The sequence below is a fragment of the Mesocricetus auratus genome, unplaced genomic scaffold (genome assembly GCF_017639785.1).
Source record: "Mesocricetus auratus isolate SY011 unplaced genomic scaffold, BCM_Maur_2.0 Super-Scaffold_100037, whole genome shotgun sequence".
NCBI lineage: Eukaryota > Metazoa > Chordata > Mammalia > Rodentia > Cricetidae > Mesocricetus > Mesocricetus auratus.
In genome coordinates this window covers 8,485,386-8,497,270 of record NW_024429215.1, presented here as the reverse complement: position 1 = coordinate 8,497,270, position 11,885 = coordinate 8,485,386, and the positions used below count along the sequence as shown (strand labels likewise).

Below are 11,885 nucleotides of genomic sequence, written 5' to 3'. Positions count from 1 at the left end.
CCTACAACTCAAACCGTCTCAGTCTCTGGCTTCCTCTGGAGATGCGTCCCACCCCTTGCTGGCTCTGTTCAAGCAGTCGGTCCCTTCCAACAATCCTAACCGTCCAGACCCTCGGCTCTTTCCGAAGCTTTCCAGCGCTCGCTCTCGGCCCCTTAAGAGAGTAACCCGAGTCTAATCTTCGGCTCTTTCCGGAGATTCCACTGGGTCACTCCGCCCCTTCCGGAGAATTTCGTTCCCTTCCGCCACTGCTTCGGGAAGGCCTCCCGCTCAAGGTGGGGGGGGGGAAGCTTCGGCTTTTTCCGCCGCGGCTTCGGCTCCTTTCGGCTTCGAGGACCGAAAAGGGAGGGAGGACAGCTAAAGAGGTGGGTCGGGGAGCTCCAGGAGAGGGGGCGGGGCGGGGGAGGTCTCCTCACTTGGGCTCGCGGCTCTCCCAGCGAGGAGAACGGAAAAGGAAAGAGGCCGGCCTCGCGGAAGGCCCGAGGAGGTGTGCGAGACAATTGCACCCAGTGCTGCATGGGCGCTCGAGGCCTCTGCGGAGGTTTTAGCGCGGCCTGGGGCGCCTGCGCGCGGTGACTAAGGAGATGGCGAGGGGGGAGGGGTCTGCGCCTGCGTGGCCGTCGGTCGGAGGCGCGTTTTTTTTTTCCCTCGGGTGGATCCGCCATGCTAAGTCCACATTGCGCGTGCGCTTGGGGTTCCCCCCCCCCCTCCCCGCCCGTATGCACTAACTCCGGGACCGTTAAACTAGACAGCGCTCTCCCGGTTGCCTTGGCGATCGCGTTAGCTCCCCACCCCGCCGCGCAAGCGCGGGACTTGCCGCCTTCGGGCCGGCCATCTCCTGACCCCTGGCGGACGGGCAGAAAAGCGTCCGCACAGCGCCCCCTGGTCCCCTAAAAGGTCATCGAATCAACGCCCCAGCCGCCGCGCTCTAGAGTCGGCGCCCCTCCCGGCCCCTCTGGGGAGGAGCTGCTGCTCCCCCTTCCCACTCCTGCCTCCTGGGCATGGAGAATTAGTTACACGCCGTCCTTCCTCCCCAACCTCTCTCTAGAGGCTCCTCTGCCTGCTGAGCGCGCCCGTCCCGGTCTCCCGTGGCGACGGCCACCCCCCTCCCGGCCCATCCCCTCCCCTAGGAAGACCTGGGGCCCAGTTTATTGAAAATGTTCGACGTCTCTTTAATTTTAAACTCTCTGAATAATGCTCTGTCTTGGTGAAAGATGCAGATGGGCTGCTCCTGGCCTAGGGAGGCCGAGCCGGGCGCCCTGGCGGAGTGGGATGGCGATGACGTGCCCCGGCGCGGGCGAGCGAGAAGGGCGGCATCTGGTGGCCCTGGCGGTGCCCCGGCCAGCCCTGCCTAGCGGGCGTGCGGGGCGGGGGCGGCGGCATCACCGCTTGAAGCGGTAGGTGATGGGCAGAAGCAGCTTGCTCTTTTTGAGAGCCTGCACCTTCTTGAGGGTCTCGTCGTCCAGCGCCAGGAAGCAGCGGCGGGAGTACTCCAGCAGGCGCTCCTTGGACGGGTCGAACTCTCCCACCTCCGCCAGCTTTTCCGGAGCCACGATGAGCAGCTCCGCGATGGGCGTGGTGAGCGCCACCGTGTTCCGGTCCACACGGTGGTGCTCGAAGGCTCGAGACATGCTCTTCAGCTTCTGGAAGGTGCCCAGGATCTTCTTGTAGCGGCAGAGGACCCCATCGGCGTCTTTCACTGCACGGGCCAAACGGGCAGAAAGAGGAGAACGGGAAAGACAGCCGTGTGGGGCCAGAGACGTGGGGGGCGGGGGACCCAGGTAGAAGCGGGAGGGCAGGCATGCGGGGGAGACCGGGTGAAAGGGTAAAGAAACGAAGGAATCGGGCGAGCCCCGTGCAGGAAGAGAAGGGAAAACAAAACGGAGAACAGGAGAAGGACCAGGCGGAAACTGAAGAGGGTGCGCATGTGCCCACCTATGAGTGTGCCCGGAGGCCTCCTCTGATGAGGAAACAGGCTTGACTCTGCTGGTTAGTGTAGACCCGAAATTTAAAATTAACTCAGGACCGTATAGAAGGGCTGCGAGCTGAAGCTGGGTCTGATTGCTTTGTATCTGTCTAAGTTAGGGCATCGCTGCAGAACTCACGCCTTGATTCTGGGTGGACACCCCTCAACACATCATCACGTGCACCCACTCACCCCGCTGTCTCTCTCGAGCCTTGGGCTTCCCAAATCGCCTCCGGCCAGAACTTCCCTTCAGCTTCAGGCGCTTCCTTTCACCGGCACCGCCCTCCTCTGATGCCCCGCTGAAGGAGGAGGCTGCTGACTCGGGGTCTGAGGCTTCTCCCCCAACCCCAGTCCGGCTGTCCCCATCAACCCTCCGTGGCCCAGGCTTCATCCGGCAGTGATCCTCTGAAGAGAGACAAGAGTGAACTGTGACACAATGTCTTCTCACCCTGAGGAGGCCAGGTCCTCAGGATGAGGACGGGGAAGCCCCCCAAGGATGAATGGCGTAGACCTAGCTGGGATCCAGGGAACACTGGGAGAATTGGCCTGAAACAGGCCCAGGGAGCTCAGGGGGATCTGTGACTCTTCGGGGAGTAGAGTCTAAATCCTAGAGGCAGGCAAGGCCTCTGGGTGAGAGGGTTGGATATCAGAGTTCAGTTTGGGTACTGGGGAAGGCTAACTACCTTCACCTGGACATGCAGCCACCCGGGGCTCAGACTCAGATCTTCCAAAGGATGGACTCCTGAGGAGAACTGAAGTCAGAGGGATCTGTGCCCCGCCACACCAAGGAAAGAGTGGAGTCACCCGGGAGAGAGTTCTCAGTGTAGGGAGAGGGTACATACATGCTGCCCATCCCAATGCTGGGCTTCTGACGTCACCAGCTAGAAAGTCCGCCAGCAGCTCAGTTGGATATAGAGGATGAGGTTATGGCCTGAATAAAGATTAAGTTCTCCAATAACTGAGCTAAAGCCGGGCGTTGCTGGTGCATGCCTTTAATCTTTAATACCAGCACTCTTTAATCCCAGCACTCGGAAGGCAAAGGCAGGCGGATCTCTGTGAGTTCCAGGCCAGCCTGGTCTACAGCGCGATTGCCAGGATAGGCTGCAAAGCTACACAGAGAAACCCTGTCTCAAAAAAAAAAAAAAAAAAGACCTGAGCTAAAGATGTAGGGAAGGGCAGCCTAGGCTGGGGGATGTGGCAGGAATAGATAACACAGATTAATAGACAGGATTGTGCCTACAAAAGGGGTGACACCGCCATGCTGTTAGTCATAAAGCAAAGCAAAGCCGTGGAATGTGCCAACGACCATGCAGCAGAGTTTGGGGGACAACAGGTCCTGAAGTCCCACAGTCTTTGAGGGATAAAAAACACTAGTTAAGATATATAGACCAAGCCGGGCGTTGGTGGCGCTTGCCTTTAATCCCAGCACTCGGGAGGCAGAGGCAGGCGGGATCTCTGTGAGTTCGAGGCCAGTCTGGTCTACAAAAAGTGAGTTCCAGGACAGGCTCCAAAACAATACAGAGAAACCCTGTCTCGAAAAAACAAAACAAAACAAAAAATATATATATAAACCAGAGTAGTGGGAAAACAAGACCCTGATTGCTATTCCAGGGCACCTGCATTGAAAGGATGGACAGACAGATAGATGGATAGATGAATGGGTGGGTGAGTGGACGGATGGACGGATGGATAGGTCATTCAGGGCCCTCTGAGGAGTTCAACAGACTGCAGTGGGCAGACTGGCAAGGTGTTAAGGGATATTTCCCCTAAGATGAGGAACCTGGGTTAGAAATCCAGACTCAGGGAGACAGTTATGCCAAGTGCTTGAGGCTGATGGGTTATGGGACAGGCAGTACAGGGAAGGAAATGGCTGGGGAAGTGGCTAAAGAATTGGCACGATCCTTAGTGGGAAGATAAAACTGCAAGTCCCCAGTCAGGTCGACCCAACAGTGGGTTTTGAATTCTGCGGGTCCTGGGAGGGAACTCTGTGCCCCCACCGCCACCTGCATCCATCCGGGCTGAGGAAATGAACTTGTCCAGCTGACACCGCAAAAAGTCCCTCTCCTCCTCCAGATCCTCAATGCGCTTCTGCAACCACGAGTTCCTCTCCAGGGCCATGTGCAGCTGGGCCTTAACGCTGTTCATCAGGGCCAGGGCTGGGGAGGTGGCCTCGGGAGGCTCTAAGGAGAGCAGGGGCGGTCATGCCCCCAGGATGAGGCAGGCACCCCACCTGCTTCACCCAGTCCCTCCGCTCCGTCTCAGCTCACCCTCAAAATTTCTCCGAGGGGGACTCAGACTGTAGAAAATCTGTGAGTCTAAGTGGGGTGCCTCTTCCAAGGGGATGGGGATCTCAAAGGTCTCTTCGTCCTTCACTGGAGAGAGGCCAGTGCAGGTCACCCCCGAAGCGGCCTGAGCCTTTCAGACCACCCCCAACCATTAACTGCCCCGTGGATACAGGGGACCAGAACGTCGGGCCAAGGATGGGGAAAGGGTCCCCAAGTGCCTCACTTGTCCGCCTACGGTTGCTTCGGTCATTCATAGCGAGGCTTCCTGCAGACCCAGCACTGGACAGAAACAGGTCACCAAAGGCAATCAGTTCCTGGAGAGGTGGAGTCCTCGGGAGTAAGGAGGGATTCACCGGCCTGGAGCCGTGGTCTAAAGGAGGAAAGAACCATACTCCTGGACAGAGATACTGAGGTTTCCAAATCGTGTATCCACAGCGAGGGGGGGCTCGGCTAGAGGACTCGTGGTTGTGAAGGAGCTCGGCCCTTGGGTTCTTTGGCTTCTCATGGGGTCAACACCACAGGGACACTTTGGCCTGAACAGGAAGGCCTCTCATCATGGGCCATCTATCTCCGGACCCAAAGCCATACATGGAAGGGAGAAACAACCCCTAGCTTCCACGCATAGGGTGGGGGTCCATTCTGCAAGCTTCCCCCTGTCCCAGCCTCCCATTCCTCCTGCACTCGAGCAAGCGAGCAAAGCCCCTCCCCTGGATGGGGGCTGGGCGCGTGCGCAGTGCGGGGGAGGTCACGCGTGGGGATGCGCCCCCGCCCTTTGTCCCACAAGTGGGAGGGGGCGACCGTGGCAAAGGCAAAGGGTCCCAGAAAGGGCAAGCGGCAGGGAAGGCCGTAGGCACCACTCCCCGCCCTTGGGTGCTCAGGGTTCAAGGGGCCAGGGCCCCGCTCTCACCCACCCGCGCAAGGACTCCAGCCCCGGGACCGACGGTGGTAGCGGCGCCCATGCCCATCGCTAGGGAGCGTCTGCAAAGTGTCGCGGAGAGAAGCGCCCACCCACCAGTAAGCGGGCGCGGCGGCAGAGGAGGGGGGAGTCTCGGAATTAGATGGAGGAGCGCGCAGAGACGCAGGCACTTGCGGGCTCCGGCCTGCCAGGCCTGGCGCGCCTCTGGGAGCCCAGGTGGGGCCCGCTGTTTGCGCGGAGGTCGGGGCCGCACTTGCGCGATAGCCCCTTGCAACCCACCGACCCCCCCCCACCCCCGCCCTTCCCGAAGCCCAGGCAGGGATCCTCATGAAATTCTCATCCTGCACGGCTGACGCGGCTCCGGGGGTCCTCCGGGTGAGTGGCTATGTGCCCAGTGGGCCAAGAAAAGTCAGAAGGTATGAGGCAGCAAGGAAAATTACAGCGAAACTTGAGTCCCTTTTAATGATCCCTGAGCAGCTGGCTAATACGCACACCTCTGGATCTATACGCCCCAGAGCCTGCCATAACCCCCCCAAGCCCATCCACGAGAAGGTTTAAAGGAATAAGAGAACCAGATGTGCGAATGGGTTGTGGGGTGGTTACATCTCTGCAAAGTGTGGGTCAGGAATAGCCCCCTCAACAGCCGCCAGTGGAGCCTCTACACTCCAGTCCCTGCAGCCTCATTCCTGCAGAGCCTCAGTTTCCTTACCTGTTAAGTGGGAAGTTACTCTCCAAGGTCTTTGCGAGGACGCAGCGGTGTGACACCACCAAAGGCTCAGCCCAAAGCGGGACCACTCTTGAGGCTTGAGATCCAAGCGCTGTTGGTGTTATTTGAAGTCAGACGGTTGGAGTAGAGGCACAGCCTTAAGACACTCCCACCCTCCCCTCCGCCCCCAAAAGAAGTCGTGTAAAGAGGCTAACTGCTTCTGGCACAAAACAGGCGTGAAACGGGACGGAGAAGACATGTTTATTAGGTCTAGAGCAAGGTTCCGGCCGCTGAACAAGCTACGCTCTGGGGTTCTGGAGCCCTTGTGCAGACATGGCTTTTAACTAACATTGCAGAGGGAGACTGAACCTGCCAGCCAAGAGACAGAAGCAGCTCCCTCTGGCGCTTCACTTTTACAAATCTACTGCAGCCCGGGTCAGCACGTCCAGGGGGAGCCACCTGCCCTAGATCAGTGTTTCAAACCGCAGAGAGCTGTAGACGGGAAAGTGAAGTCTAGATTTAAAACATATCAGGGTATCTTGTGCACGCTCAAGGTAACTACCGTTAAAACTGTGCCACACACGTTTTGTGCGCTTATGTTCTGGCTTGCTTTATTTATTTATTTATTTATTTATGTCTATTAATAGGTGAAGGGGTGGCGTTGAGACTCACATTTCCAACGGTATTGGGAATGTTTCTCCACCCTGTGCCTAGCATGCAAAAAGCCCTGAGTTCTAGCACTCAGGAAGTGGAGGCAAGATCATAAGTGTGATGTTACCCTGGCCTACACTACAACCTTGTCTCGATAGGTAAATAAGTAGATGGCAGGTTCGGAGGAACTGAAGTAGACCTAACTCCAGAGGAGGACTTTCCCATGCCTCGGTCACGGTCTTTATTCCAGGTGGTGTGTAAACTAAGAGGTCTCAAAAAATGTAAGGACTAATTGAGAACGGGGTGCTTTCTGAATGTCCAGTCTAGGGCCCTACCCTCAGAGGCCATTTCTGACTGCCCACCAGAACGTCCAAGGCAAGAGTTTTCCCAAGCAACATTGTCCTCCATCCCTCCCATTAGGGCTCCCGAGTAATATCCCATGCGTTGAAGATGCAGGGCTGTTCTCTTTGAGGGTCTTTCCCATTACAGCCCCAAAGCACTAGGACACACTGACAGCTCAGACTCTTTCTGCCAGGCTCTCTTCAAAGAGGCTGGCTCGAGTTTGTGTCCAGGGCGCTGAAAGCCAGCCTGAAACACGAGCCAATGTGTGAGATTTAGGAGCCCCCAATCCCTGGGGTCCCCAGGAGCACTTCATGGATGCTTCCACCGAGTATGCTTCTGTTATGTGTTCTGCTCGGTAAAGCGGCGCGGGCAAAGCGGCCACTGGAACAGGCGTGCTGAGTGTCCACGTATGTGCTGGCCCAGCTAGCTCGCCCTCATCCTGGAAGCGGCGAAGGCAGAGCAGCAGCTGTAGGGCTACCCCACCACCTGCCCGGGGAACAGAGTGGTGCCACTCAGGGTGGCTGGCCCCCTTGAATGCCTTCCCACAAGTGTCGCATTTGAAGGACTCCACCTCCAAACGGGTAACGCTGTGTCGCTGAAGGTAAAATGTACTCTAAGGCCCTAAAGCACACTGGACAGCTGTAGCCCTTTTTCCGAACGGAAATCCCATTGGCCCTGGCCTCCCTCTGTGACTCCTCACCCACAAGCACTGTGTAGGGGACATCCTGGATGTCAATGAGAAGATAATGGGTGAGCCTTGGAGGGGATGAGCTCTGGGGAGATCCTGTGGAGGAAGAAGGTCCAGGTCCTGGGGGCCCACCTGTCCGAGAGAGGGGGCCCTCCATGGCCTCAATAGAGGGAAGTGCCAGGGTCTCGGGGCACCAGCATCCACAGATGTCAATGAGGCCTGATGGATAAGGAAGATCGGACCAGAGAAGGGAACAAGTACTGGGTTCTTGCTATGTGCTCTGCCCTAGGTCTTCTGCCTTGTCTCTATAAGGCCCCTGGGGTCTCTCTTCTGGGTCCCACTACTCAGTATATTCATGCAGTCGTTTTCCCTCTATACATTGAGACCCCAGCCCCTTCCTCCGTGTGCCTTCCCCAGGTCACCCAGCAACCATCCTGCAGCATCTCCTGGTCCCCCAGGACTCTGCCGCGACCCTGACCACCACTTAGTCTAAGAGTGGGTCCATCCGCTATGTCTAGGTTCTGCCGTTACACGGCCCACCCGTAGTTCTTTCTAGGGCTGCAGCTCCCGCTTCTGGAGATTTCCCCCACAAGTTCTCCAAAAGCTGCCCTTTGGGACACCACCCTCCTGGGCCCGCCCCCTCCACGGCTGCTCGGGTCTCCATCCCTCCTTCCCTGCCTGGAACCCAGTGCAGCAGCCTCTGGGGTCCGGGCAGCTAGGGACAGCCCCGCGCTGCAGCCACAGGTGTAGGCGGCAGAGGAACCGGGGACCCTTGGCTATAGACAGCACCTAGCAGTACCGGGTTTGGAAAACAGGGACACAGGTAAAGACGAGGGTCCAGGAGAGAACGGGTGGTCTGAGTATCAAACAGCTCCAGTTGGAAACGCACTTCGAGCACAAGGTTCCTAGGTGCTAGCGGTCCGGACCCAATCTCCCTTCTCCCAACACTCAACCCACAGCCAAGTAAGAGCCTGAGAATGAAGTGTGGAATGTTTATTGGGCAAAGAATGAGGGGTTGTGGGCATTAGAGGGCAGTACAGAGATGATCCAGCCCGTGCCTGTGCTTTTGTCATGTCTTCCACGAGGACCTCACCTCTTGGGGAGAGTAGAAAAACCAAGACTCAGGAGAGGTCGCATCACTTGCAAAGGCTTACACACAGCACAGCCAGACCGAAGCCCAGTGGCAACTGACACCCAGGCCCAGCGGGGCAACAACTTTGGTCTACATCACACAGCTAGACGGGAGAAAAGACAAAACGGTGTTTCTCTTTGGGGGATAGTTGGGGAAACTGAGGCCTAGGGTAAGGCAGTAACCTCAGCAGAATTGGGAATGTATGGGAGTGACGCCGCTGTGTGGGTCAGACGTGGTGGCCAGGAGAGGGCAGGGTCGAGCTCAGTGCAGGCGCACGTGCTGAGCCAGCTCGGCGGCGTCCTGGAACCGCCGTGGACAGAGCGGGCAGGTGTGCGGCGGGCCAGCGCGGTGGGTGGCGCGGTGCCGCGACAGGTGGCTGGAGCGCTTAAAAGCTTTACCACAGGCAGCACACGTAAAGGGCTTGAGGTCCGAGTGCGACACGCGGTGGCTCTGCAGCCGTAGAGGGCTGGCAAAGACCCGAGCGCACTCTGGGCAGCTGTAGCCCTTGCGAGGACCTGGCTCTCCCGGGGTGGCCTCCCGCTGCGGAGGGCCCCGAGGCTCCTCCTCCAGCTGCACCGTGTACGTGTAGGGGACCCCGTTGGCGTCGATGAGCAGGTGGCGGCCCAGCCGCGGTGGCCGCGGCCCCGCCACCGAGGAAGAAGTGGAGGAGGGCCCTTCCGCCTTGGGAAAAGGAGGTGTCTTGGGGGGCGGAGGGTCCATGACCTCCGGGGAGGAGGACCGAGGGTGGGGTGGCCGCGGCGGCAGCAGCAGCATCTGGAGCAGCGGCTGGGAGCGGCGGAGGGAAGAGAAGTTAAGATCTGTCTCTTCCTTTCAGGAAAAAAAAATTCCTAAAAAGGAAGGTGTTCCCATTCTCTGCCAGACTCTGCGCTACTGACCTATCTCCCTACAAAGTGAAAACTGACCCCAGCCCCCATCTCTGGGGCTCCTCCACCGGGGCTTGGCAACGCCCAGCTCCACCCGACAGGTCAGAACCTCGGACATCCTCCGGATTCCCTCCGCCCATCCCCACCCACCGCAGTCCGTCTCCTTTTCTCGCCTTTTAGCTTAGGTCCTCTCTGACCTCGCATTCCAGGCCCTGATAGCCTCCGGGATTTTTCCCCCATCTTCCCTCTTTCCCAGAGCTCTCCTCAAGCTCTGGTTTAATCCTCTCCCTCGGGTGCCACAACCCCCGGGGGTTGGGGGGTAATCTCCATCCCACTCGATGCCCCTCAGGGGCCTCCCAAATCTCCAGTTGTGGTGGCCTCAAGTTTCCTCCCTCGATACTTGCCCGGAGTCCCACTAACCCAGTTCCCCACTTTCCACCCAGGGCTCTTTTTGTCATCCCGACACTCGCCGTTCTCTTCCCCGTCATCTCTCCTTCATCTTCACCCGCCTGCCTCCTGCATGCGCCCCCATCTCGATGCGTTTCACGCACCACCGTCCCCAGCCCCCTCCCCGAAAGTATCCTGACATCTTCGTTTCTCCCTGCACCGCCCCGGAGCCTCCTCCCACTTTGCAGCCGGACGCCGGACCTCCTGGCTCCCGCTCCCACCACCAGCTCTCCCTAAGATCGGTCCCTCCCCTCTCCAGATGCAACTGGCGTCTCTTCTTTCTTCACCCCCCGGGCTACCGGATGCACGGCCCTCCCCCGGGGGCGCTCTAGCAACCCTGGTCCCCTGGACCACCCCCGTCCCGTCGTGTCCCCAGGGCCTTCCGACTCCGCTGGCTCCCATCGGGCGCCCCATCTTCCCGACGTCACCCCACCCCCGCCCCGGGCTCCGGGCGTCGCTTTCCTAGTCCCACGGCCACGACCCACACCCAAGAGCCCAGCCGGCCTCGCGCCCAGCCCAAGCCAAGCTCCTCCCTCCATCCCGGCCCCCGTACCCGGTGCAGCAGCCTCTCGGGTCCGGGGGAGAGCGGGGCCGAGGTCCGGGACGGACCCGGGCTGGCCCTGACGAGCGCCGCGGCACAAGCGAGCTTCCGGGTAGTTCCGGGCCGGCGGCGCCGGGGACGCGGGTCGGGGGGCGCAGGGGAGCGAGGGGCGACGGTGTCCCTGGGAAAGAGCGCCGTTCAGGAACGCGCGCGCCACACACACGAAGGTTCCGACGCCGGAGTCGGCCCCTCTAGCGGGAGCGCGGAGTGGGGGGAGAGGAGGGGAGTGGAGAGGGGGGGTTGGCGCGTGGCCAGCGAGGAGGACCTGCGAAAGGACAGTCCCCCCCAGTTACGTGCCCCCGTCCTCGGGAAGAGCCGTTCCTTTGCGTCGAATGGCCAGTAAACTGAAGCCAGGGACTGCGAAGTCTCGCAAACCAGCCATGAAGAATTGGAACGTTCCGATTGTCATCCTTCCACCCTGCCTCCGCTTTCCGCTCAGGCAGAGCCATTCAAGGCCGAGGGTTAGAGAAGGGGGTGTTTCTGTTGGCTGAGCAAATGGAGAGACTGAGGTCCAGAGGCCACATTATTTGCTCGGGTGTGGCAGGGATGCAATCCTGACGTCTCGTAAACGGGGAGACCAATGCCCCCAAGAAGACGTTGCCAGATGAGGCGAGGTACACACTTGCCCCCTGAACATCTGGGGAAACAGATGTAGGGTGTAGGATAAAAAGATGCTACGCTTACGGTAGCTTTGTGTTATCCCTTGGCTCCCGATTGCCAAGGTACCTTTCATGCGAGCTAACGCTTACAGCAGATGTTGACACAGAAAGGGAAACGTGGTGTTTCTTGCTGAGCTATGGGGAAAATGAAACCTGGAGCTTGCTAAGTATGGAAATGGGAGCAGGGATGGAGGTATAGCGGAGTGCTTCCCAAGCGTGCACTCTAGGTTCGACACTAAGCACAGCATAAAACCGGGTCTAGCCGGGCGTTGGTGGCGCACGCCTTTAATCCCAGCACTCCAGAAGTGGAACGAGGAGAAGTAGAAGTTCAAGGTCATCCTCAACAACCTAGGGAGTGGGAGGCCAGCCTGGGCTACATGAAACCCTGTCTCAACACAAAGGGGGGGGGGAGGCTGTGATTCCTGCCAGCGATCGGGTGGGGAAAGTAAAGCCCAGAGGTTGCAGACGCTCCTAGGCACAGACACGGGCAGGTGTATACTTCCCATTGAACACATGGGGAAGCTAAGACTCAGAGAAAGCCCGGCTTTGCCATATATGCAGTCAAGGAAGCTGGTTCTCCGGAATGACGAGGAGTGCTGGCGAAGGCATCG

The 11,885-nt window shown here is 59.0% G+C and overlaps 3 protein-coding genes across 18 annotated transcripts; all 3 read right to left on the bottom strand.

The window, feature by feature from the left end:
- Positions 1-1,144: 1,144 nt before the first annotated feature.
- On the bottom strand, positions 1,145-6,242 carry Ccdc106 (coiled-coil domain containing 106). Of its 16 annotated transcripts, none has more exons than XM_040733868.1 (7): positions 5,874-6,242; positions 4,472-4,618; positions 4,231-4,330; positions 3,967-4,143; positions 2,156-2,368; positions 1,933-1,983; positions 1,145-1,696 (listed from the first exon to the last, which is right to left on the bottom strand). In XM_040733868.1, exons 2-7 carry the CDS (start codon positions 4,496-4,498, stop codon positions 1,380-1,382), a joined length of 885 nt encoding a protein of 294 aa, XP_040589802.1. In that variant the 5' UTR covers positions 4,499-4,618; positions 5,874-6,242; the 3' UTR covers positions 1,145-1,379. The 16 variants fall into 16 exon arrangements, with proteins under 16 accessions (XP_040589802.1, XP_040589801.1, XP_040589806.1 ...); XM_040733867.1 differs by having other exon boundaries at positions 4,231-4,335; positions 4,472-4,527; XM_040733872.1 differs by having other exon boundaries at positions 4,472-4,527.
- Positions 6,243-7,172: 930 nt separating this feature from the next.
- Positions 7,173-8,215, bottom strand: Znf581 (zinc finger protein 581). Its single transcript, XM_040733844.1, is given in 4 exon segments — positions 7,173-7,283; positions 7,285-7,468; positions 7,470-7,770; positions 8,092-8,215. Coding segments are annotated over 4 exon segments (720 nt in total).
- Positions 8,216-8,529: 314 nt separating this feature from the next.
- On the bottom strand, positions 8,530-10,746 carry Znf580 (zinc finger protein 580). The gene is made up of 2 exons (XM_005084112.4): positions 10,568-10,746; positions 8,530-9,469 (listed from the first exon to the last, which is right to left on the bottom strand). The coding sequence occupies exon 2, from the start codon at positions 9,455-9,457 to the stop codon at positions 8,945-8,947; it is 513 nt and encodes a 170-aa protein (XP_005084169.1). The 5' UTR covers positions 9,458-9,469; positions 10,568-10,746; the 3' UTR covers positions 8,530-8,944.
- Positions 10,747-11,885: the final 1,139 nt, after the last annotated feature.

What these genes read in the sequence shown, in the direction of transcription:
- Ccdc106 (XM_040733867.1), bottom strand. Translation starts at nt 4,502, where the DNA reads ATGAATGACCGAAGCAACCGTAGGCGGACAA. An exon ending in GGCTCGAGAGAGACAGCGGG is followed by an intron (nt 1,984 to 2,155) that starts GTGAGTGGGTGC and finishes TACACTAACCAG; the next exon opens with CAGAGTCAAGCCTGTTTCCT. An exon ending in GCCTCCGGGCACACTCATAG is followed by an intron (nt 1,697 to 1,932) that starts GTGGGCACATGC and finishes TGGCCCGTGCAG; the next exon opens with TGAAAGACGCCGATGGGGTC.
- Znf580 (XM_005084112.4), bottom strand. Translation starts at nt 9,457, where the DNA reads ATGCTGCTGCTGCCGCCGCGGCCACCCCACCCTCGGTCCTCCTCCCCG.